Source organism: Amphibalanus amphitrite, unplaced genomic scaffold (genome assembly GCF_019059575.1).
Source record: "Amphibalanus amphitrite isolate SeventyFive unplaced genomic scaffold, NRLGWU_Aamphi_draft 001117F_arrow, whole genome shotgun sequence".
In the NCBI taxonomy this organism is placed as follows: Eukaryota; Metazoa; Arthropoda; class Thecostraca; order Balanomorpha; family Balanidae; genus Amphibalanus; species Amphibalanus amphitrite.
In genome coordinates this window covers 156,649-183,383 of record NW_024882611.1, presented here as the reverse complement: position 1 = coordinate 183,383, position 26,735 = coordinate 156,649, and the positions used below count along the sequence as shown (strand labels likewise).

The 26,735-nt window shown below is 54.0% G+C and overlaps 1 protein-coding gene across 2 annotated transcripts in view; it reads right to left on the bottom strand.

The window, feature by feature from the left end:
* Positions 1-26,735, bottom strand: part of LOC122370275 (RNA-binding protein Musashi homolog Rbp6-like) — a 125,253-nt gene that overhangs the window by 27,031 nt on the left and 71,487 nt on the right. For both annotated transcript variants that reach the window (XM_043345740.1, XM_043345741.1), the window contains exons 6-7: positions 3,774-3,866; positions 949-997 (exon numbers count right to left, since the gene is read on the bottom strand). In XM_043345740.1, the coding sequence (XP_043201675.1) occupies positions 949-997; positions 3,774-3,866 (142 nt within the window). The remainder of the gene's footprint in view (positions 1-948; positions 998-3,773; positions 3,867-26,735) is intronic.

Sequence of the window (26,735 nt, the reverse complement as noted above, 5' to 3'; positions counted from 1 at the left end):
GAAGACACTTGATGCATCGACTGTTTACGAACAGATAATAAAACAGTAAACAATCCAGCTAAAAATTCGCGTATCCCTTACCTTGTTTTTATTAGTGTCACCATGTTTATAAGAAAGAAAAGTTCAATTATTTATCTCGCTTCTCCATAACAAGATTACAGGGGATTATTACCACAAGTTGTTCCGCTCTTGAAAAGAACCGGTTCAAACTTCTTAGTGATTTTATCCTCGAAAGGTTGCTTATTTTTGTGGGTGGTTCGATTGGCACGACTTCCACACGCGGTTTAGAGCCGATACAATATTGAGCTGAAAATGGTCGGCGCTGAAAATTGAATGCCAACTCTCCTCGAAGGAAATGGTCTTTCAAACACCTATTCCCGTTTATCGCCGGCGTCCAGTCGGTATTAGATTCGGTCAAATTTAGATCGAACCGTACCAGGAATTGGAAAGAGCGAAGCTCATCAAAACCGCTATAAAGCAGCCGCCCGGTGCAATTCCCCTCCCGCGGCGAGGGCCGGCCTTCTTCCACGGAACGAGGAGCGCACTTTGGACCGGGCCGGCCCTTCAGACGTCCTCAGACGAGTAACAAACTCGGGTGGGTCCCGACCAGCGGTGGACGGCCCAGTATAACCCCATAAAACTCGGTCCCAGTGCATCTAATTAACGAGTCTGGTTGGTCCGACGGCGGTCGGCCGGTCCGCTGCGCATCACTTCCTCGGTGGCACCGCGCGCTCTTTGATGAAATTGGCCCATCCGAATACCGTATTGTTAAAAGTTAGCCATATTAAGAGGCGGAGGAGCCAGAGGCTGCTCAAGAGCGCAGGTGTCTTTTGTGACCAGTTTAATTTGACTCGTAAATTAAATGAACGAAAATGCCCAGCCGTGTCATTGCCCTGATTTATAAAAGAAAAGACGAAATATTATGAAACATTGTCATGCATCTCTTACCTCGATGTCTGTTGGTCTGTTTGTCGAACATCAGCATGGCATCCTCTATCTGAAAACACACAGAGAGAAATAACTTCAGAAATGACATATCTAACAATGCGATAGTATAGTGCGCATAAGATAGTACACAGATTAGCAATCATATGTATAATATATACGCTGGTAAATGTCAAGGGTGATTTCTGGCCAGTTACTCAAAGTATTTCCAGAAACGCAACGCAGCCATCCATTGAATTGCGTCATTCCTTCATTTCTGTCTGGCACATTTCTTGACAAATGGAAATTGCTTTCAAACATAACACTGCGATATTGAGCTATCTCTTCGGTCCAGGGCGGGGACCGTCGCCCCCAATATATCCAGGGAGGCCACTCCTGGGATAGTGCTCTATGCAAACGCAGCAATTGGCCGCGGTGTCTTCATAGATATGCGGGTCCAGTCTAGTTATCTGCGATACCGGCCCCGTTCGCTGCACCCAGCCGAGATAAGCCCGGCCAGAGAGGAAGCGGGAAAATGAAAGGAAATTAAATATGTTGAATGCCATAGCGAGGAAAACTAACCGAGCCACGTCAAAGAGCACGGGCTGAACTGGCTGTGAGCCACGCCTGCTTGGACCCTAAAGGACACGGAACCAGAAAGCCTCTATGAGACAAAAAGCAAGCGCTTGCTTCAGCTTGTATTTAGACCAATAGCGTTCGCAACCAGTGTTGAAATCTATCTCGGGCTCTGCCCGTTGGTTGGCAGTAGAAACCGAACATTCTGGGTATTTTAGATCAAATTGTTTGATTGCTAACCACCTGCTATTGCTAGGATTCTTCCATCAGCGATATCTATGCTTGAACGCAACTGGGAACATTTTCAGGCATTGCGCCAGCTTCAACCATTGAAGAAACTGCCACAAGGGCGATTAAAGGGATGCGGAGCCGTGGAAATTTCAGACGGCTCCGGCTCCGGCTCCGGCTCCGGAGAAAAAATCGGCTCCGGCTCCGGCTCTGGCTCCGGGTGAAATGTTATGGCGGCTCCGGCTCCGGCTCCGGCTCCGAGTAAAATGGTCCGGCTCCGGTGGCTCCGGCTCCGGCGGCTCCGGCTCCGACTCAGTACATCTCCTATGCAATCAATTAAATACGGGTGGAAGAAAAATTGGATTGGTACACGTAGCTTCTGTATTTGCATAACAACTAACATCTAAGGCTATTTTTCTCAACAGCACATGCAATCAGCGAACAGGGTATATAAGCACGTGGCGAAATGTTATGACTATACGGCCGCGTTACTCTTTGCCATGACCGGCTCACCGCGTCCCCGCGCAAACGCACCTCGGAGAGAACTGGCAGAACAAAAGACTAGAAAGCATTGGAAAGGACATTAGAAACGCAGTCGCCGCGAATCGGAGTTCACTGAACCATCATAAGCTGACACCCGTCTCGGCTGCATTGGGGGGTGGGGGTGGGGGGGGGGGGGGGGGGGTAGGGTGGGGTGGGAAGAGACGGTGTTGGGAGTCGCAGTCCACTGCACTGGCTTCAAAACAATGGCCGTCACCTGATGACCGGTCCTCATGTTCTGGGGATGCAGTAGACGTGGGGGGGGGGGGAGGAGCAGACAGGAAGTTGATTGCGTACTGTGGGATGCTGGGGATATTCGGCTTTTTTCATTCACTTGATGGCCCATGACGTACTTACCATATGTTTTACTGCCTTATACTGTCAAACCGAACTACATAGGTCAATTATTTTTTTCCTCTTCAAAAAAAAAAATAAATAAAAAGGAGCCGGAGTCGCCCCCTTTTTTGGCGGCTCCGGCTCCGGCTCCGGCTCCGGGCTATATTGTTTCACGGCTCCGGCTCCGGCTCCGGCTCCGGGCAAAATATGCCGGCTCCGGCGGCTCCGGCTCCGACTCCGGCTCCGGCTCCGCATCCCTGAACTGAACCTTTAATTCATTTATCGTTAAGTGTCTTTATCGCAAAAAGTGGCACGTTGCAATTTAGGTAAAGCTATCGCCGACCGCAAGTGTCCTACTCAGTACTCAGGATCCATCTAAAATCGATTCCATAGGAAATAGGTCGTCATTATACCTACAAAGAACAGCCCACATAGATTAACCCGCTACGCAAACTATGAAAGTGAAATTGCATGCCAAAGTCCCAACGGGCCATTAGAGTTATTGAGCGGCCCATACGCTTCTGTGACACCGTTGCATGTTTGAGGCCGCTGCAAGGCACACGATCAATATGAGATTTTCATGTCAATGAAGATGTGTATGCCAGCTAACATGAAACATGATAGATGGCTGCCCGTTCCAGGGAAAATCATTAACCTCTTGCGCTTCATTGCGCCCGAGACGTTCTGTCAATTTTAGCCAACTTTCCCCAAACCGCGCTATCTATCATAATAACAACCAATTTGTTTTCGCTAAGTATGGTTCTGGCTTAATTATAAAGACTTTGACGAGAAGTCCACCGATGCCTAATAAAGGGTCGTTTTTGGCCATATATCTACTCACTCCTAAATATCGGTAATATTCGTCATGTAAGTAACAACCAACTCGTAATCCTGTATCCGTTCGTTATTCTTCTAACAGAAAAGGCCAACCGAAAAAGTCTGAACTTGCTCAACAGCAAAAACAAGCTATCTTTATGTCATCCACGCAAGCCATTTAGCTATCGTCAAACTGGATCGGTTATCGTCGTACCATTCTATCGGAAAATGACACAAACATGAACATCCAATCAAACGATAAGCCCCCGCGGAAGACGTCATCTGCGGTGAGCGCCAAACAAAAACGGCCGACGGCCGGCTACAAAAACCGGTCACGACCGAACCGTACTCACCCTGCCGAACTGCTCAAAGTAATTCTTGACGTCTTCCAGCGTGCTGGGCGCCGACAGGCCTCCCACGAAAATCTTCTTTGTTCGGGTGACCATCTGTGGGTGGAAAGAGACATACCTCATCAGACGAGATGGCAAGGGCGGAGCGGCAGAAGGTCTGAGGTCCGAACGCAGGAGAGCCAACACACTGCGGTCGACAAAAACGGTCGGATGAAGGCGCGATTAGCGGCCCCCAGCTAACCGGCTGTCAAAACATGGGTCGGAAGGCTCAGTGGAGCGACCGAACACGACCGTTATGTCGCTGTCACGGAACCAAGGCGGGAAACTCACGGAACTTCTACACGAGGGATCACGGAACCACGGCAGGAGGGATCACGGACTGCCACCGGTAGTTAACGGTCACGGATGGAAGGTCACGGTTACGGAAACGAAGGCCATGGGGAACGGTGAGACACAAGTAGGTCAAATAGGAAATGTTTGGGATATTTAAAGACTATGGTAGTATCCCTCTCACACCCTGTTCATTAAAAATATCAGTGACAGATCATAATGATGCTTTTTTCTGTACTCATCGAGACATCGTTGCTCCGTCATTCTGGCACATTAATCCTCATCAATTCTCATCATTTCTAGACATTAATCCTCAACGCTCTTAGCCTGAGTATATTTTAGTCAAGCTAACCCCCTCCTCCATTCACGACACATCAGTACGCCATGCATAGAGGCCGCGCCGTTGAAAGGCGAACGGAGTCGTGACGGGGGCCGTGTCTGCAAACATCCAGTCACCGTATTCTGCAGTCATTCTCTGCTACCTCGCCTCCACCAAGGACAACATGACTCATGACCGCTCCGTGGCACCGCTGGACAACGCCCTTACATTGCAAACCAGAAAACAATGTCTGTGGATGCAGCGGGGCCCAAAGCAAGCAGAAAACCGGCAGCAATGACAACTGGATCGGAGACGACGGCAATGGTCTTCCCAGACGACGATGCAAGATGAAAGTGTGTGGATGCATTCGGTCGAAGCTGTCAGCCTGCCGCAATGGACTGGCAGGAAGGAAAGTATCCGTCGATATACCTACCCTACCCTGGAAGTAAGAAGTCTGCTCGTCGTTTTCGTCGGACGCATTACGCATCATTCGGCTCAGAAAGTCAGCAATCGCAGACAAGACTAATGGCCATGTTTTTACGGTCTGCACGCCCGCACGAACCAGTCCAGCACGTAGTACGGGATTTGGCACGATCGGACTTCGGAGGATGACGGGGGACAGCTCACGCGTGCCGCGCCCAGGAACCGGAAGGTTTGATCACGAGCTGCGGACGATGTGGGAGACTGGGTGTCCGGATGGCTGAATTGTGGCTTGTGGTTAGACTTTAATTTATCACTGTTGGTTGTGTCCTTCACAGTGTATCTGGTAATTAGTCGTACTCGGAGCATTTTAGTATGTTTCACACATCTCGTGTGAGATGTCAAATGTCGTTTCATGTTTCGCAGTGTTCTTTCGTGTTCCCTTTCAACCCGGGCCAGACCCACAGTCGACAAGAGCGTCAGCTAATTTCAAAGAGCTTATGTGAGAATGAACCCGCAGCGCGTAATCTTCATATATTATGGCCGAGATGGCTCTTTAGAGCGCTGTGTAACGAGCCACCCGAATCGGGCGTTTAGTGCGAAACGGTGCAATTTCCCCGGGCGCCGAGTCCGGGCGGCCTTAAGCACACCGACGGGATCAGCCGATGCCCGACGAACAATGGGTGGGTTCGGACCGGCCGCCCGCCCAGGGGTGGCATTCGCCATGAAGCTCTACCACATGTCAGGACAAAGCGGCCAATCATGACTCTGGGGGCTGCGGCCGACTCGCAGACCCGCCGCGACCTCAGTGACCTTGGCTGACCTCCGCGGACGGCAGACATGCGCATCACGTTACCTGCGGCCGGGCGTCCTCCACCAAACAGCCTGCACTTCTTCTGAACGCCGCTGCTCAGCGCTCATTCCGTCGACTGACTTGCAACATCTCTGTATGCCGACTCAGCTTCGGAACGCTGGGCTTCTCTGCAGTCTGGTCAGCGTGGACCAGTGGTATTTTAGTGAGCTCCCCTCAGCTCTCCCCTCACGGGATCGAGGGGCTGCCTGCCCACCTCGCCCCGGCCGCTTCAGGTCATGCACTGTGCGCCCAGCTGGCGCACTGTGCGCCCCACGGTGACTGCGCCGGTCACGCTGCCACGGAGCCATGTTGGCCGCATGGTGCGCTCAGACAATGCGAGCAGGATCTGCGAACCGCTGCCGATTGGGCGCACCCTGGCCCGCTAACTACCACTCGACGTCCTCCCCACTCTCGCACGAACTTAGCAGTATTGTATGTAAGGCGACTTATCCTGCATCTAGCGGACTTGTGAGTATCCTCGCCTTCCTTGCAACCCGTCCACTCGGGAAAATATTAGAGCGAATTCTGTGATCAGCTGATTGCAACGCTCTTTTATATATTGCTGGAATAAGAAAATAATGCAAAAGATCGTCTTAAGATTCTGGGACTTGCCCCAAATACAAAAGATTTGGGTATTGCCGGCTCTTTTCAGTTCGGAGTGCATCAGCAACTCACCAGCCCACATTAGCTTAACGCTGAGCTGTACGAGTATCACGTCCTACCCCACCTCCACCCCACCCATCCTCTGCGGGGAGGGCTGGGAGGTCGCCTGCCAGAGGCCCTCTCGCCTGACCGGCCCGGCCGGCCCTAAAGCGTCTCCAGAGATGCTATCAGTGTCGGAGGCTCGTAAGGCTAAATGATGCGTCCGGGACAGCGCGATACCAAAACAATGCCATTCGCGGCCAGGGGCCGGGCCGGCTGCGCGTATAAAAGCGGTCTCGACAGCGGCCCGGTCGGTTACCCATTGTTGGCGGGGCGGACGGAAGGGTAGCAGGGACGGCCGGTGGGTCACTGCGCTGAGAGGGGGATAGCGACAGCGCCACAGAGAAAATAGAGCCCAGGATAAGCTGTATAACGGTCGGCCCGGAAACGGGAGTCCCGGGCGCGGTTCAGGAGCACAGGCTTAGAAGTGACCGTTTCGATGAAAGGGAGATTTGTGTATGTAGTATAGAGAGCAGGCAGGTACTTCTTTGCTTTTTTCAATGAATCTTTCTGGACAGACTTGAAAAGTCTAGTCTACTACTTGAGTGTGCTGAAGAAAAAATAAAAACTTATACCGTCGGGTATCAATGTTTGACGGTTCGCAGTAATAGTTTTATTTTATAATAACTGTGGTAAGTTGTCATTAGTTATTAGTAAATCATTATAACGACTATACTTTGAAACCTGCTTCGCAGCGGTTCGTTAAGTGTTCTCTGCACGACTTTTGCACATTATTGCAGCTTTGTCGATAGGCATACCATTGTATATGCTCATCCAACTTTACATTGCTTTCCTAACTTCATTGCAAGTCGCGTCCAATAAGGCAAGTTGACATATGGGACGTCCACATATTAAGTTTGTTCGCCGCGACTCAATCCGGTCTGGCATCGATTCAACAAACCGTACCTAGCACTGATGCTGTCAAAGCATGTGGTCCAAAACTCGAACCCTGAACGATGCCTGGAACATGCACGAATTCATTAGCAGGAATCCACCGCTGCGCGTGTGGCCAGGGGTGGACTCGTGGGCAAACGGGAAAGTCGATATTATCCGGTAGATAATTCCACGGAGGTGGAATGCTGTGGATTCGCCCGTGCCTCTCGGAGACGGTGGAACTTTCCACCTGGGGCGGCGGTGGTCGAGTGGCCGATCGGAGCCAATAGAGCGTCTCCGGGGCCACACCAACTGCTGAGTCCACATGACATTCAGTTCTGCCGCGCGGCTCGGACCGCAGCAGAGGCGCCGCCCGATCTGGACTTCCCCGGTATACTGGCATTCGGAAACCTCGGACCATCAGGACCGTTTATCCGATAAGTGTCCTTGAGGTCGCTCAGCCCGGATGAGCGTCAGCGAAATGCGACCACACGTAACGCTTCAGAGAAGCACAGTTCACACTATTCCTCGCAGTGGTTGGTTGGTCTGACCAGACCGATCCGCTTCGGTATGGCCTGCTACTGATGGTCTGTGCGTTACTCCAGCTGGAAGCCGTCAAAGCAGGGGTGTTTCTCAGACCTGACGGATATTGTCCGGTGTCGGCAATGAAATTAACGTCGGAAGAAACGCCGTAGTGATCTCACCCAGACGCCAGCGGCTGAGACCGCACGTCTGGTGAGGGAGTTGGGGAACGTCGGAAGGTCAAAACAGGCTGGTTTAGGTATGTGGTAAATACCGCAGTGTGTTGCAAAAAAGTGACGTAAGACCGCCTGAGGTTTACTTGCTTCAACGATTAGAATGGATTTATGATACACCTGCTTGTGTGGACAATGTGGATTTAGTGGAATTTTGGTGATTAATGACGTGGGAATCTCAGTAATTTCGGCTTACCTATCTATCTCATTGCTTATTATATTACCCTTTCCCTACCAAGCCTGGTCATCACATCGATGTTCTCAGTCCACAACAGAGCAAAGCCTTCGGTATCCAACAGTTCACACCGCAAAACACACCTTGCACGGAACACTACCGCCATCCGAACGGTTCATACATGCTCTCTGTATTTTCACTTCGCTACATCCCTTGCCCTGCCGCCTTCAGCTGCATATCGCAGCCGTATCGTCCCGTAACTTTGCTGTGCGCTCAGCAACAAGCCTGTCTGCCGGCCGTCTACGGAAGCCGCATACTACCCCCGTCCGTCACCGCAGCGCCCGCCTCCCTCTGCGCTCTGGCTTTATTTCTCCTCCCAATGATAAAATATCCATTTGTCAGAAAGACTGCGCAACTTGGCCGCCGAGTACGGCCGATTCGGCCTCCATACGGCGCCCGACGGCGCTGGTGGCGCGGCTGCGGCGAGATATGGCGCACCAGCGCAGCCCCGGCTCGGCAGGCTCCGACAGATACGGCGGACGATTGTAAAAACAGCGCCGCGGCGGCGGCGGTACGGCGGAGGCCGGTGGGAGCGCCGTCGGCGCCGACGCCGACCGTCGCGGACGACGAGGCCGTGCGTCGCCGCCAGTGACGGTGGGTGGACGTGGGATGTTTACTGGGAGAGAGGGAGAGATTGAGGGTCGGGATTAGGCTGGATCCGGCCAAGAGGGTCCCGGTGGCAGGCATTGCCGCCGCGTCCCTCTCAGTCGCAGGAGGGAAGGCCCCAGCTGGCGGTGTGTTGATAGCTCTTTTTACACCTCTCGTAAGAGTGGCGAGGCGTGACTGGTTTAGTCAACACCTGGGGCTCAAAACGATCGTCTTCAGATGTGTGAGAGTAACGAGCGAACAACACCGTGCAAATAACCAGCATCACACGCCTTTTATGTAGCTACATGCTAGTAGGTATCGTGTCAGATTGTCATAAAAAGGTCTTGTAAGCAGTCTTGTCCAGAAATCCCCGAATGAATCGAACACTGTTTACAACACTTGTTTGTGTATCATACCACCTGCGTGGCATCTTGTCTCTAAGCCGGGCTGCTTCCCAAAGCAGCTTGTTTGCTGCTAATGTTTCTATCCTTATCATCGCCCGGTGTGCTATTCTTACCAGCAACACCATTAGCAGAGTCAAATTAGCGCCGCACTGGGCACGGTACACCCGCATATATGTACGAGCTTCGGCGGCGGCGGCGAGACGGCCATTACTCCCACCCACGAGCGGTACACCGCTGTGGTAGCCAGCGGCGACACCGTGCGTACGTCCCACAGTGCAAGACAGAAGTGTCATCGTCCGGCCCTCACCGGCGGCGGCGGCCGATCCGCGTGGGCGTCTGACGTCACTGGGTACCGAATTAATGACGTCAGTGGACGATTGAATTAGACTAACAGGCTACCAGTGTCGCCGGGATGACTGCCATTCCGTATTGAACCATCGGGCCACGAGCCGGCCGTCCATGGGACCAAAAGCGGCACGACCCGATGGCCGCTTTAGCTAATGAGACTACTTTGCTCGATTCCAAATAGTTACGGTAGTTAAAGGCACAACCGCACACTGAATATGATTAGTTGTCCCGGAACATAAATTAGCATCGCAATTTGTTGTGAACTTTCTGATTTGTGTATGGCGAAAATTGCTACCGACGCAGGCGCTAATGGATCTGTGAATTCTGATTTGTCAGAGTGCAGTGTTTTACACTGAACCGCCGTGTGAGAGGTGGTGTATCGGTCATCACGCTACTGGGCCGGTGACTCCCGGAGCCGGAGGGCTTGTCGGACAGCCAGACAGAGCCGCGCCTTTGACACGGGGCAGGTTAACAGGCGGTCACGCCAAGCGCGCGTCGCGGCGCCCTCTCATTAACGCCATTAACGGGAGCGGTGTGTCATTAACGGCGCTACAGACGCCGAGCGAACACCGGGTCACGGAGGGCCGTGAGCGTTGGGAGTCCGTGATTTTACTAATAAACAGGATAGGTTTTGCACCATGACTGTAAAAAATGTGTCCTTGTTTATTTATAAGCAAGAAGTTCACGTTCAGGCAATGCTGACCATACAAAAACGTGTTTATAAAATTTTAAGTCCAAAATAACCATTGTTTTCAATATATGTGCTGTTTCACCAAGACAAAGTCCATGTGTGATACTGAGCTAGGTCGGTTTGTACTTTGTGTTATCACTTGGTAAGATGCAGCCCCCACCTTAAAAGTGACGCTTTCATAACTATTGACGCCCAGGGTGACACAAGATCCCATACGACCTCTGGCGACGGCTACTAGCACAAAGGCCGACCGAGAGACGCCGCCGCCCCACTAATGCTGCTCCCCATTACAATATAAATACCGGATTCATATGCAAATGCGCCGGCGAATAGCAATAGGAGCGAGAGCAGCATGTCCGTCCCAGCGGCGACGACCGGAAAAATGGCGTCTCGCGCATGCGCCGTCGCGCGCGACGTGCAACGAAGCGAGCTCTTCCACTTGTGACTCTCATTTCTATTCATTACCCTCGCCGAAATGAATAGCGATCGCTGACAGTCAAATTAACATCCATTCAAGTTGTAATGTGGAGCGATATTCCAAGTCGGAACGGACGTGCGTCGATCATTGGCGCACAATAACGCCTCCGTTGGAGCCGGCCGTCGCGCGCTGACCCGGGGTCACGGTGGCGGCACGCGCGGCACCTTTGAACGGCGCCGCGCTGCTGACCTCTGACCTCCGGTGACCCGGCGCGGGCGGGGCGCGCCCAGCTGCGCCGAGACGCTCGTGATCTGCTCATGATGTGACGCACGAACGAATCGGGACCGCCTCGGCCGTGGCGAGCCGGAACGAACGAGCGAGCGCCGTGCTGGGCCGTTCAGCTCGGCTGGCGGAGCGAGAGGCGCGGCACCAAAGGCCACCTGCTCACCTGCTCACCCGCTCACTGGGCACTAACAGCGGGTCGACACCCACACAACGAAATGGAAAAGACACCGGCACCGGCACATTGTCTCTTCTTCGGGAACTCCTGGCTAGCTTACACGGAGCAAGCAGTGCCGAAACAAATGGCAACGTACATGCAGGAGGCGGGCTCAGTGGAGAAAAGGAGCTTGTAGCTTCGACATAGTGGTGTTGGAGGCAGCAGGCTTCGCTCCCGGGTCGGTTCAACTCGCTGGGTTCCACAGGCGCGGCCCGGTGTGTCACCCACGGAACAATGGCCGGACTCGGGCCTCCAATCGTGACTGGACCGATCTCGGGGTGCGTCACGTGACCGTCCGAGCGTCACGCACCGGGCGCTGACAATGAGCGTCATCGGTCAGCGGCGTCACGCGACGTTCTGCGTGACGCCGGCGCTCGCTCTCCACCATCCGATCGGGGCCGACGCGTCCGGTCACACCGCGTTTCAGCGGTGTCACCGAGTGTCATCGAGTGTCACCGGGTCGACCCCGCCATTCGGCACACAGGTCACGTGACTCGGGCGCTGCCCCAATCTCCTGCGACCTTTTGCGGCTCCGGGAAACGCCTCCTTGGCGCGACGACAAGGGTCAATCGCCGCCGCTAATACGGGCAAAGCCACCTTTACCGGCGGGTGTTTAGGGGCGCTGTGTGGCCGTGAGTGGCTCGTTTCGGGGACGCGATCACGTCCGCCGCCGTCACGACGGCAGGGAGCGACTGGAGACAGCCAGTTCGGAGCAGCCACGGTGTTTACCAGGTCCGGACGGAGGCTGTCACACGCCGGCGGCCGACCGGCGACGGGTCCCCTCGCAAGCTCGCACCCATGACCCTTTGACCTCTCATCAGCCGTGTCGTCCCGTGTCGAACGCTCGTGAGAGTCGCCGCCGCCGGCGCGGTCGTGATTTCATTAGTCCGACATTGTAGTACCGACATTAAGTGCACAATACACTAATGCACTTTGGGGTTTCGTCTCATTTATGGACACGCAAATTGGCGGCTGATAGTGTGGTGCCATCGGTCGGATGGACGGGTGGGACCCGCCCGCGGCCTGGCACGCCAGAGTCAGCACGCCGTGCCCCGTGGTCGGCGGGTCTGGTCCCCAGGGACTCACTGCTGGGGTCATCCACAGTCAGAGGCGGACGGATGGCCGGTCGGGCTGGACCAGAGGTCAACGGAGGTCGGTTCAGATGATTACGATTATCTACAGGGGTCTGACTGATTCATGACAGAGACCTTATGGTTGTCGAATTTCAAGCAAGGTCAATCTTGCAGCAAGGCAGTTGCTATACTTACGTTATTGAAAATAAAAACGATGTGATTTGACAAATGCAAAAAAATACGAGATGGGGCAAAAAAGGGCGTCATTTTCTTTTATAAGAACATGGTGGAAAACATATTGTTAGCGAGCAAATAGGCATTTTGGATACCTTCGCAAGGACGGCCGGCGCTCGGAGCGCGGCGGTCGGTCCGCCGCGCCACGCCGCTCACATATGTGTCATCTGGCCCCTGTCCTGGTTCTCATGCCCACGTGTTGTGCGTACCACGAGGGCTGAGACGGGACGGGGGCCTGACAGTCTTCGACGGGACTCCACCGGTGCGCGACGGCCCGGTGCACGACGTGGCCGACGTGGCCTTACGTACGACGCGGCCGACGTGGCCCTACGAGAACGATTCAGTGAACCGCATTTGTGACCGCCGTATTTTGTGCATTTTAATCGTTTCCGTTTCATTCAAGAATAGACTTTTCATATATATATGAAAAGACCATAAAGTTATTGTTCATATATGAACAATAACTTTATGGTCCTCCGGGTGACGAGAGAGAACGAGTACGAAAACGAGTGAACGATCACGAGCACGCACGAACATTTCCGCATCGAACGGGTGAACTGAACGATTCTCACGAACATTCTGGTCCTCCGGGCCGGATATCAGTGAACTAGTGTGATGGATTTACAGTGACGACGCGGTAGTGTGAACTGTGAGTGCAATGTCTGACAAACGGTCACGACACGACAGTGATGCAAAATCGCATCAAGGTGGCCGGAGCTCATATCACACGAGGAGTGAGGCGAGCTTCAGTACGGCGTCCTCCGGCCTCAGTGAAGCCCGCCGCCGAGCTGCGCTAAGCAAGCTCCAGGCGGAACAGGCCCAACGCGCCGCCGCCGCCAAGGCTGAGCTAGCCCGGCGTCAGGCGGAGGCGCAGGCAGAGCAGTCCCGGCAGCAGGCGGAGCAGGCGGAGGCGCAGGCGGCACTGGAAGCCCAGGCGGCGAAGGATGAAGCAGAATGCCGCCAGCTGGAGTTGGAGCTGCTGGAGCAGGAGGAGCGGGGTTCGCAGCTCACTCGTTCTTACGCTGCACCATCCGTCGCCGGCCTCCCGGTGGTTGCAACAGAGCCACCGGCGCAGGTATGCGTGTCTCGACAGACGGACGAGTCGGTCACGCGCACCCGACAGTGGCTGACTCAGTCTCAGCTACACGTGCCACCAGTGGATACGGCTCCCGTCAGCGCTGTGCCTCCACCTGCAATGCGTCTGCAGCGCCCGTCCAGTGACGACACGCGAGCGGTCCCGCATCTGCCGCGCATCACGCTGGAGAAGTTCGGCGGCTCTGCCATCGAGTGGCCGCGGTGGATAGCCCTCTTCAAAGCTCTGGTACACGACCGCGCCGACCTCACCGACGTAGAACGGCTGACCTATCTGCAGACTCACCTGACGGGGCCGGCGAGAGAGTCTGTGCGGGGCATGCTCTGCGACGCCAGTCTCTACAGCACCGCCCTGGGTGAGCTGGAACGAGAGTTTGGTGACCCGTCCCGTGTGATACACGCCACGATGAAAAGACTGCTCACAGCGCGGCCAGTGAAAGACGGTGACCTGTCAGCGCTCACAGAGCTGTCCCGTGAGCTCCACACCGCGGTGAGCGTCTTACAGTGTTTACACTACGATCACGACCTCGCCGCCGCCACGAACGTCACCACTGTGACTGGGAAGCTACCAGCCTCCCTCGCCTGGAAGTGGGGCGAGCACATGGTGGAAAACGGCATCACTCGTCCGACGCTCGTCGATCTCGACGAATGGCTTCGCCGTCAATGGTCAGCTGGTCGGTTGGCCTTGAACGTGACCACCAAGCTACCGAAGGTCGAGGCTAATGACGCTGAGTGCCGCCCGAGACGCGTGTTTACCACCGCGTCGGCGCGGCCCACGCCGGCGGCTGTAAAGCGGGAGAGGACAGCTGCCATAAAGTCATCAGCGGACGGACACAGTGACTGGTGTACCATGTGTCAGCAAACACACGAGCTCCAGCACTGTGACGAATTTCTCGCGCTGACTGTGAGTGAGAAGGCAGAGTTCGTCGGCAGAAACGGACTGTGCTTTAACTGCCTGGGTCGCAATCACATCAGCGCCACGTGTCCCAGTGATGCACGATGTGACGCGGAGCACTGCGGCAGGCGTCATCACACGCTGCTACACAATGGAGGACGAGTGTTCCCGCGGCGTGATTCCGATGATAGTACGCCGTCATCTGCCAAACATGTCGGCACCGCATCGGCCGAGCCTCGCAGTGATATTCTCCTGCAGGTGGTGCCCATCACCGTAAATGGGCCGGCAGGTAGCCGCACCACGAACGCACTCTTCGACCTGGGGAGCCAGGTCACACTGATCACCGACGACCTGTGTGACCGGCTCGGCATCTCAGGGCCCACCGACAAATTGGTGCTGAGTACGCTGAGTGGGACCCAAACGACGACGTCACGACGCGTATCCTTCGCCGTCGAGGCTGTGGGCGGCGACGGCAGGGCACACCGTATACGAAACGCCCAAACGACGCCGACGTTAAACGTGTCAGCCAAGGCCATGGACTGCACAGTAGCAAAGGAGAAATGGCCGCACCTTGCCGACCTGGATCTCCCCAGCGCCACCCACGGCCCACTGGAGGTGCTCCTGGGAACCGACGTCATCGAACTTATTGTGCCGCGGGAAGTGATCGAGGGACCGACGGGAACGCTGTGCGCCGTAAGGACGCTGTTGGGATGGACGGTGACCGGGCGGGCGTCGGAACGCTCGGTGCTCGATGGTGAACATGTTGTCAATCACGTTCGTGTCAGTGATAAAACGAGTGCAGTCGCTGACCTTCACACCCAGGAATCATCAGAGACGACCCAGTGGTGTCACGCAGCCGAGCCGCCGGGCCCGGCCGACATCTTCAGCAGAGGCGGCCCGGGGACGGACCTCGCCCCCGGCGGACCGTGTATACGAGGTCCAGCTGCGCGGTCCGGCCCGGCCGCCCTCTCCGACGACGAGACGAGGGTGACAGCGTGCGTCACCGAGCGAGCGGAGCCGGTCGTAAACGGCAGTGACTTCTCGTCCTGCCTCATGGACTCCGGCGGCCTGCTCAGAGTCGGTGGCCGTCGCTGGAAGCGGAAGAACACGCAGCCGCAGGATCGCCCCTGGCGACGCCGGCGGCGAGAGTGTCTCCACGCGCACGCCGACCGCACACTGCATGTCGATCATGGGCACGACCGAGGTCAAGGTTGGCGAACTAGTGCGACTGACCGACGTAAACGTACCGTGTGGACACCGGCCGATGGGACGAGCGGAGTGTATGACCCCGGTGTAGGCGGTCGTATCCGCGCCGTGGATGCGACGAATGCCACTGGTCGTTACAGGCGGCCAGTCTCTCGTCTCTGCCGTCTCGAGTGCGACGGCGACGAACAGTAAACGGACTCGGAGAGATAATGTGCGGCACGGGGGACGGCTAAAGTGAGTCGTCTACGACCGCACTGTGCCGCCGGCGAGCAGTGTGGAGATCGGAGCGTTTATTAATGCTTCCTGCGCCCGCCATTCGCGGTGTTAACGTGTGTGTGTGCGTGAGAGAGTGAGCCGCTCATTCTGTCCGCTGCGAATGGTCATTTGTGTTGAGTGTTCAGCCATTAGCTATCAGCTGTGAGCCGTGTGACAGTTCTTGGACGCGCTAGTAGTTTACGACCTTAGAGTGTAACATAGCAGTGTTAGATTAGTTTATGTTACGCACCGTGTTAGCGCTATTGTACGTCCGCGTTTGTTCGCTTCGCCGCTTCGGTAACGTAATGTGTGTCATGTTGTACATTGTGTGATGGGTGTTTGTTGTGTGTCGGCCATGTGACGGCAATGTCACTGCCGCCAGGCGCCAATGCCTCTCGGCCCAGCGTGTGTAGTTTACGACATGCGTCAGTGTGTGTCGGCACCCGGCTGCCGAGACCGCGCCGTCACCAGTTTTATGACTGGGTGATTGTTGGCGGGGATAATGCCTGCCTCAGTCAGACATTGTGTAGTGCGTAATGTGCATCGTATGTGAGTGTATGTATATCGCGCATGTTGAACGGATCGTTACGAGTGTGTGCGTGCGTACGGGACGCTTGAACGATTGCTCGCTAGTTGTTGGATTTTCCGCGGATGATCGCGAAAAACCGGGCCGGCTATGTTAGCGAGCAAATAGGCATTTTGGATACCTTCGCAAGGACGGCCGGCGCTCGGAGCGCGGCGGTCGGTCCGCCGCGCCACGCCGCTCACATATGTGTCATCTGGCCACTGTCCTGGTTCTCATGCCCACGTGTTGTGCGTACCACGAGGGCTGAGACGGGACGGGGGCCTGACAGTCTTCGACGGGACTCCACCGGTGCGCGACGGCCCGGTGCACGACGTGGCCGACGTGGCCTTACGTACGACGCGGCCGACGTGGCCCTACGAGAACGATTCAGTGAACCGCATTTGTGACCGCCGTATTTTGTGCATTTTAATCGTTTCCGTTTCATTCAAGAATAGACTTTTCATATATGAACAATAACTTTATGGTCCTCCGGGTGACGAGAGAGAACGAGTACGAAAACGAGTGAACGATCACGAGCACGCACGAACATTTCCGCATCGAACGGGTGAACTGAACGATTCTCACGAACACATATTTCCCGAGTTGACGTACAATTAGAATCGATGCATTTTATAAATAAGCCACAAGTACCCTACCCAGGCTGACTGTTCCATATTACCGGTGCGGGGTTCGCTATGGAGTCAGTGGCTTCGACGATTTCTCGCTGCCATAACGCGCCCGCGTCTGTACGCCACCGCCGCTGCCGGGAGCAGGTCCGCTGCCGATTGGTATTCCGCTACGGGAATCTCCGCACGCGTCCGCCGCTTGTACACGACCTGGGCGAATCCGCCCCCGCCCCCGCCCTGCCACCGCCGTCGGGCCGCGGGGCGCCACGGAGCTGCCGCAGCTCTCCAGAAGCTGCCCAGAAGCTGCGACAGCTCACCAAGAAGCTGCGCTGGGCGGCAGTGACACCAGCCGGGCCTACTGGGGACCGGAGGACGAGCTTTCCGCCTTCCGGGAATACGGACGCACTCGGCCGCAGCGCAATGCCGGGCACGCACTTGAGGCTATAAGGGCTTTTACAGTTATCAGGACGACGCTTTGGGGAACGGGTGAAGGGCGGCTGGCTGAGATTTTCGAGGAACGGCAGATGGAGAGAGCACCATTGGGCTATTGTGAGAGTGGGGTGCGAGGAAATCAGACTCCACTAGATGTGGGATAGTGAATGCTCGAAGAACAGATGTCGAGCGGGAAATATAATAGAACTATCGCACCGAAGACAGGCCAGTGAGCCTCGTCAAGCGTTGGCGAACGTGACCAGAACAATAACCGCGCCCAGACATGATGGAACTCGAGCTGGAAGTCCGACTTGATGCACGGCTTCAGTGCTGTCAAAACCGATCCGACGGCGGGAAATTTTCATTCAGCGGCTACCGGAAGCGGTCGGGGCGGCTGGCCGCTGACCGACTGTGGCCGGCAAAAACAGCGCCCGGCGGAGGCAGCATCACAAACAGTGGCTGACTGGGTCGATGGCGGCGGCGGCGGCGGCGGCGGCGGCGGTGGTGGGGCGGCTCCGGTCGTGATTTGATAGCAGAGCTCTGGAGAGGCTCGTTAGGTACCGAGTCCGGTCCCCGAAGAATAAATGAGGATGAGGACAGGAGGACAGCAAAAGGACACAGGAGGACAGGAAGCTCGGATGACGAAGAACAGAGGAATAACGGACGTAAGAACCGCATAACTGTGAGAGAAACGCATAATTTTACTCCCTAGTAGTGGGCGCTGAGTGCACCGGTTGGCACTACCACACCCAGAAGATACCCCTCACATCCGTTCCAATGCATTGTTGATCTCCACGGCGCCTCTGAGAGACAGAGACAGAGGTGGCGCCACTGTTCCACAGGGTCGCCCGGCTGATCCGCCGTCGTGCACACAAACTCCTTGCACTGGACAAAGGAGTGAGTCTGCACCGAGCTGCGAGTCACCGGGACACCGAGCTGCTAGTCACGACTCCGTCTGTTCGTCTGCGCGAGATGCCATCAGACCAAGCTGGAGCATCAGAGAAGAGAAGCAGCCTGCGATCCACGCCAGCATTGAGATGTTCCGGCAGTCAAAAGAAAACCCATTTATCCTCAGCGCTGAATACAGAGCTAAGTTTCTAGATCTTCGCCCAAGATTGACTCAGTGCCAGTTTTCTGGTATCAACAGAACAGGGCGGCTGTTGACATTTGAAGCAGCTAGAAATGTGTCTCAGGAGATACTTAGTGAAGTGCCAGGTTTTTTAGACTGAGCGATAATGGAGGCGAATCGAGTGGCAAGGCCCCATCTTCCACGAATCTGATTGAGAATGAACTCGTTTTTCTAACCACGAACATAAATGGCGTATGTTCCAACTCAAAATTGGAAGAACTGCAAGCTTCGTTGCACACTCACAAAGTGCATGTAGCAGTAATCTGTGAGACACATCTTAACCCAACAGTGTCTGATAATCGTATTGCGGTGAATGATTATCATACTTTACGCAGAGATAGAAATTTCTCGGCCACACGTAAGAGTAAAGGCGGAGGAATCGTCATATACATAGATGAGACAATTCCGTTTTATACCCCCAAAATCAATGTTCCGGAAGAGCTGGAAATACTGTGGGTCATATTGAGGCCATCCTCTCCAGACAGCATCATTGTGGCTGGGATTTACTTACCACCAGACTCGTCGGCGCCAGCACGTCACCTGTTTATTAAGCACATCGTTGAAACCATAGACTATCTTCGAGCATCAAGACCCAAATCCAAAACCGTGATACTGGGCGACTTCAACAGTGCATTGAAGACTGATGAACTTGAAAGACTGCTGGGTATACGGAATATCGTTCATGAGCCAACAAGAGGCAACGCGATTCTTGATAAAATCATGACTGATATTCAAGCGCATATTCCCCCGCGCATATCTTCTGAACTAGGAACCGCAGACCATAAAACTGTTTTGTGGACAATGTTAATGAAACATCAGTCTGTTCGAAATATCCGAACGGTCAGACCACTTCGTAACTCAAACATTAGACAATTTGGTAACTGGATTTGCGCTCAGAATTGGGAGGAAGTTATAGCTTCAAACGATATTGATACTGCCACAGAAGCATTAGAAAATAATTTGTGGCGAGCGTACCAGAAGTTCTTTCCAGAGGTATCATATACATGCAGGAAAAATGAACCCCCTTGGATGACCAAACGGTTAAAAACGCTGATCAGAGAAAGGGATCGTTGCCAGAGTCGCTGTCAACTTGAAAGACTTCACGCTCTGAGGGGAAAGGTGCGCAAAGAAATTGAAAATGCCAAAACTAAATGGTACCAAAGACATATGAGAAGAATTCTAGAAAATGGACAAGGTTCTTGGTACCAACAGGTTACGATCCTAACAAATCGTCAGCCAAAGCCATGGCGCCTTGGAGCGGAAACGTCGGATGCTCCAACAGCGGACCAAATCAATGACTTCTTCGCAAATATTTGCACAACCTATGGACCGCTGGATGCTTCACAACTACCGTCATACTTACCGGCGAACCGAAGTGCAGTGGACCTGCAGCCATGGCAAGTGGCCTATCATTTGGCCCATCTCCGGGTTAATATGTCGGTCTCACCATGTCAACTACCAGTACGACTTCTCAAGGAGTTCTCTGTTGAACTAGCCGTCCCACTCACTCACATTTACAACTGGTCGATACGAGAGGGTCACGTTCCACTGATATGGAGAAAAGCAACTGTTACCCCTGTGCCCAAGAAGCCCTGTCCCGTGGCACCTGGTGAACTTAGACCCATTAGTCTAACACCCACATTTAGCAAAGTGCTGGAAAAAATAGTTGTACCGTTAATTGCGGCGGACATTAGACCTGCGATAGATCAGTATCAGTATGGTAACATCAAAGGAGCCTCAACCTCTCATTATCTCATTCGTTTGCTTCATAACCTACTCACTGAACTGGAAAAACAAGGTACGCTGTTTTCCATGGTTATGTTTGATTTCAAGAAGGGCTTTGACCTTGTCGACCACACTATACTGATGCAGAAACTGATTTCGATGGGACTCAGGGCTGATTACACCAAGTGGGTCTCCTCCTTTCTATCAGACCGGCAACAGCGCGTAAAGATGCCGGATGGTTCCTTGAGTGGGTGGAAGAAAATAACATGTGGTACGCCCCAAGGAACATTGCTCGGGCCTATCGCATTTTTAGCCATGATTAATGATGCTGCAAGAAACACGCAAAATAGATTGAAGTACGTTGATGATTTGACCATCTTTCAGTCGTGCTCAATCGACAGTATAGATGAAACGAGCACCTTACAACTTGTGACAAACGACATACACCAATGGGCAAACAAAAACAAGATGGTTATCAACACCGATAAGTGTCATGTGATGCACTTCTGCACAGCAAAGAAACCCATGATCTTACCGGACATCACGATAAATGGTGACAGCATACCAATCTGCAGTACAGCCAAACTTTTAGGTGTAAATATATCAAATAATTTGACGTGGGAAGAACACATCAAAAATGTTGTGGCGCGCGCATCTAAGGCTTTATATATGCTCTACATCTTGAGACGATACAAACCACCTGAAGACCAATTGGTTAAAGTCTACACGACCTATATTAGACCGCTCTTAGAGTATTGTACACCAGTCTTCCATGCGGGTATTACTGCTTCTCAAGCTAAACAAATCGAGAGCGTGCAAAAACGGGCCCTAAAAATTATTGCAGGTTTTCAACATAGTTACCAGGATCTACTACAGAGGTTTGAAATGGATAGTCTTGCAGACAGGAGACAGAAGATGTCCCTCCGACAGGCGAGGCAATTGCTAAAAAATGCGGCTCACCGAGAAATGCTGCCACCTACGAGAGCAGATGTAAGCGGACGGAACACTCGCAACATGGATATGCTGCAGCCCTTCTGCTGCAGTGCTCGCTTAAGAAAATCAGCAATCCCGTACATGACCTCACTCCTCAATGAAGACATGTGTATGGTAGACATGTAACTGTAGAACGTGTTTGGTGTGTGCGCGTTTTGTACTGCATGGAACATGTGCTGTATGAGAGAATCCTCGAAGCCATGTACTGAAAATATACCGTCTCTCTCTCTCTCTCTCTCTCAGGGATCTTTATCGCCGCGAGCGTTTGCACGATGGAGAGGTTTTGTTTTCTTAGCCCGAGTCCATTGTAGTAAAATCATTTATCTACCTCAGCTTCGTTCACCCCACAAAACCTAACCAACGTCTCGATTCTCCAATCTCAATCATTCGGTAATCACCCCATTCACTATTGGTTCTCAAAAACTGGCGGCGCTCAATCTCTCCGGCCATCAGGGGTCGACCACACCTCCGCAGCGGCCGTGCGGGGCCGCACCGTCGCCGGCGGGCATAAATTCAGAGCCGTCCACTGATTTGACTGGGCTGCACCGAGAGCGGCGCGCTGCCGACCGCCACGCCGAGTAAACAACACAAATCACGGACGGGCGGCGGCGGCGGCGGTGCGGCGGTGGGGTCTGATCGGCCGAATCAATAGCCGGTACAGCTCCTAATGAGCGTCGGCCGCGGAGCGTTTCGTTTGGCCCGCCACCGCGCCGGATGGACAAACAGGCACCAGGCAGGGGTCGGGCAGGCCGCAGGGGTCGATGGGGTCATTTGGGGGAAGGGTAGTAGACAAAAAGGTGGAATGTAATACATTGGAGAGGTTGGCACAGTTGAAGCAAGTTTCTTAGGCATCGGTAGGTATTTGTGCAAACTCTTAAAATCTGCAAAATATGTAGAGCGCATCAGGAGCAGCGACTGAGCCCTCGTCTTTCGATTTTTGGTCCCTCATTCCTCCGTGACTGGTCCCTCGGTTCTCCGTGAGTATCCTGTCGTTCTTCCGTGTCAGGTCTCCTGTTCTTCCGTAAAAATGTCCCTCGCTCATCCGTGCCCGGTCCCCGTTCCTCCGTGACCACTCCCTCCCCCCCCCGTTCCTCCGTGACCGGTCCCCCATCCCCCGTGGCCCAGCCGCGTTCGACCGGTGCCTATTATAGCGGACCACGCTGGCGTGATTTGTGGCCGATCATCGGGCCGGCTTCGAAGCGTGTTAGATCGATACTGGAGCCCAGCGGCGACATCAGCCGGGTCAAAGGGGGCAAAACAGCGGCCAAAGGTCACGGCGACAACGCCGCCCGCTTAGTGGATGTCTGAAATAACGAACCACTGTGCATGGGGCTCGACGGGTCGGCGCCGGTGTGGGTGGTGGAAGGCAGTTGCTGTCATATCGCCTTTTTAAACAGCGTCAGGTAATGAATAATTCAAGAGAAGTAAAACCTACAAACGGCACCAGCTGATAGACGGAATGACAAGTTTTATCCTTCTCATGCAGTAAAGCTGGTGCTTTATTATCATGTTGCACCGCACGCCTAAAACGGTCACTGAAACTATGTGCAAAGATGATATGTTTCTGACTCTGCACCTACTCATGCAGTTTTGATTTGAATTTTTGGTTGAATTTTGTCTTCCGCGCAAGTGTCATGTTCCGAAAAAAATGAAAGTTAAAAAAGCGTAATATTTAATCGGCTCCGTTACCATCCGGTGCCAACTTGACTCTGCAGAACTCTGGGCTGCTGTGGCGGCTGGGGCGGCCGACCTACCACAATGCACAGCGAGCCAGCCTCCCCGCCCCCGCCCCCGCCCCGCGGCGGGCCGCCGGGTGTTTCTGACACCGTCGGGAGCCGAGACACACCCTGTCAGAGACCGTACTAGCTGCCGGAGGCTGTACAATGCCCGGCCCAGTTATCACTGCAGGAAAACAGTCGGGCAATCAGAGTCCGACGACCGGCCGGGTAATTGGGACTTCAGGTGGAATTAGAGCCACGGCGAGAGGTCAGCTTCTTTCCCAGAAGGCGCCGCCGCCGCCACCACTCGGCCAGGCTTCCGAGATGGTAGAGAGCGTGGCAGTCTCAGCCTTCATCTCTTCTTGATTAGTATGCATTTGTAATATTGCAAGTAGGCAGGATTCTGCCAGAAGTTTGTGTTGTTACTTTCTTCACTTTCTCCTGTCTCCCCTCTTCAATCTCTCTACCCTTCCGTGTCTCATCCCTTCTTCTCCCTATTGCCCGCCTATCGCGGTACCACCGCAGCCGTTTCTCCTATCATCTCCCACAGACCGCCCCAGAGCATATGAGACTCGTAGCCTGCATGAAGATAGCGGAACGTCGCCATAGCCGGCCTCATGAGCCGCTCCAGGCGCCAGTATAGGGTCAGGGGTCAGGGCAGGGGTGAATCGGCTTACCGGAGGCGCCCATCAGCTCGACCCCACCCGGCCGGTCACTCAAACATACCTGCAACAGAAGGGATGCTGTCAGAGGGGTAAAGCTCAGAGTAACAACTAACAAGCTCAGGACAGGGTGACTTGGTGGCAGGTGGCTGATAAATGGATGCATTCCGTCCAGCAGGTTACAAGATAAGTCTTATTGACTGTAAGGCACTACAAACTCGATCTGTGCCCGCCGTTAGCTTGCTGGGCGTGATAATTGCTTATTGCTCCCTCAGCTAGGTGGAAGCTGACAATGATATGATGGTGAATGAGGATTCCCTCGAGAATCACCAGCATTGAAAATCTCAGCAAAGAACAAATTTTCAGTTATAAACATGTTGCGTGTTTCACAGCAACACAGGACACCAAAGAACAACACTCGAGCGCCACGCCCCATATCACGGCAAGCAGCACGGGCCCGACTGCAGCATGGAGAGCGCTGGCAATCGTGACCGGTTCACCTTATCTCGGTCACGACTGAACAGATCACGGTGGACCGAAACACACCGTGAGAGGGGATACACGTGGGGCAGGGTCCGTGAGTTTAGGCAGTGAATATATGAGTCGGGACAGGATACACATGAGTTTGGGCAGGAATGATGGAATAGAGGACCAACCAGACGTTGAGCGGCTATTTTTAACGTCCGCTGCTGCTTTTCTATGCCAGCCTGCGCCTACTTTCTCAATACCGTGCCCTTGTGCAGTAGGGAAGGCGTTTAAACTATTTACACAACAAATTGCACCACCAATTACAGGCTTGAGGGTTACATAATGACGGTCAAGTACCGACCAGGAAGCGACAGTATAGCATCGTGAAATCCGAGCCGGAAATGGCAGTTTTAACGACGAGATTGAATGCACAAAATCATGCACTCGCTTTCACCTTATTAATGCATGAACAAATAAATTAAATGCGTTGTATGCAACTGATCAACGCGACAAGCAGTTTGGAGAACGTGCACTGAGCTAATTCCTAGGTGAAGAGGATGTTATTTGTCTTGACACTGAGTGCACTGACATTAAATCGGTGCCAGCACGGCATTGTTTTCCGTCCCTGCTCGTCGTCCTCACGCCATGGGTGGAGCACTTCCCATCGCGTCCGTCACCGTCACGAGCGGCGACCGGCGGCGTCACGACCCGACCCAGGCGCCGCCGACGGGTCACCGGCCCCGAGGTCGTTGCACGTGACCTCTGTGACCCGGTGTGACCCGATTGCCACGGCCCGGCGGCGGCTCGCACGCGGCCGACGAAAACTGGCTCAGAGGTCACTCGGGTCAGACCGGGTCAGCCTCATGAAGCGGGCAAACATGCGCGGGTCAACGGCTGACTGTGGGTCGGTGGCGGGCGGGGATCGGAGGCCGCGGAAGCCTGAATAACACCGCTCTTTGCCGGCGATAGGAGGGAGACGAGGAGAATGTAGAGCGGCACGGCGCCGTCCTGCCCCGCCCGGCAAACATTATGGGTGGAGGAGACGGCGCCGCGGCAAAAAGCCGGCGGGCGACGGCAGCGGCGCAGCGGAACAAAAAGCGGCGCGGCCGTCGTCGTGGGCCGGCGGCGCCGGGATCTTTGATGTGCCAGTGACAGGCCGGGCGGCTCGGCTCGTGGCAGCGGCAGCAGCTCCGTTGAGTCGATGGCGTCGAACGGGCCGATTTGTAGCAAATTGTCGACAGCGATCGGCGGTCGCCGCCTGGCGGAGGACGGACGAAGCTTGGAGCAGCTGGCGGCCGGTCGGTCGCGTGAGTCGCGGACGGCAGCGATTTAAAACGACGGCAGGGATGTGCTCCAATGGCGCGGATCCAGCCGCGCACATGCAAGCCGGTCATTTAGACCGCCCCCGTGAGCCGCACGACCCCTCCACTAATGGAACGGTTCCCAGACAAAAACGATGATGCGGTTCGGGGTCCCGGAAGCGCGGAGATATCGATACTGTCGGCACCGATATTGATAGTGCCGGTACCGATATATTTAGTAACCGTACTGATAACGGTGGGTGGGTGGCTATCAGTGGCACCGGAGGCTGTTTGGAATGAAGATGACAATCTTGAGGTCAATTTGGTCTTCAAAGGACAACGTTTGGGCAGCTGCTTTCATGTTTCTTTCGGTGCAAGTCGTGATTTATTAGGACAATGTCCTTTAACGGCGAGATGCTTGCAAGGTTTGTTCGCAATAAAAACAGGCCAATAATCGTGCCCCACTAAAAGTTTAAAAGGCATTGCAGAACTGGAACGCCTCAAATAGATTCGTGAACTTCAACGGTCACCGTTTTCTTGCGAAAGGACTTGCCATCGAAAAGAAAAATTACATGAATCATGAGACTGTGCAATCGGAGCTTCAAAAAAGAACATACCTAAGCCATGATGTCACTTCAGTCACTTTTCACGGGGAACTATCGCTCATGATAACGAAAACGCCAGTCAGTCTCCTTACCGGGACACCATTCTGTTAGGTGCCGACACCGAAATTGATCGTATCGTTAGCGCCATTCGCACGTCATCATTCGCAATGTTTCGGGTATGGCGGCGTCATTGTGATAATGAATCGTTCGTGGCGATATCTCTGCAAAGGCAATCGAGGCGAAACGTAACAGCGCATGGTCAGTGTGGGTTTTATCTACCCATTCTAGCAGGAACCGTCCTACCGCTAAAGCACCTTCTTTTCTATCCCATGTGCACCCTCAATGTGTTTCAATGCATATATAGAATGCATGCTATTGTTGATGCATATGAAATTTTGTTGGAATAACTATGTTTGATGGGCTCGATTTTTTTGTATCTGCAGAAATATGTGCGCTTGCCTCTGCTGTCGCCTTAGCAAGGTCAACCCACACTGGTTCTGTCAATTTGGCAAAGGTAAATGAAAACTTTGACCTATGTGTCAGAGTTCTCC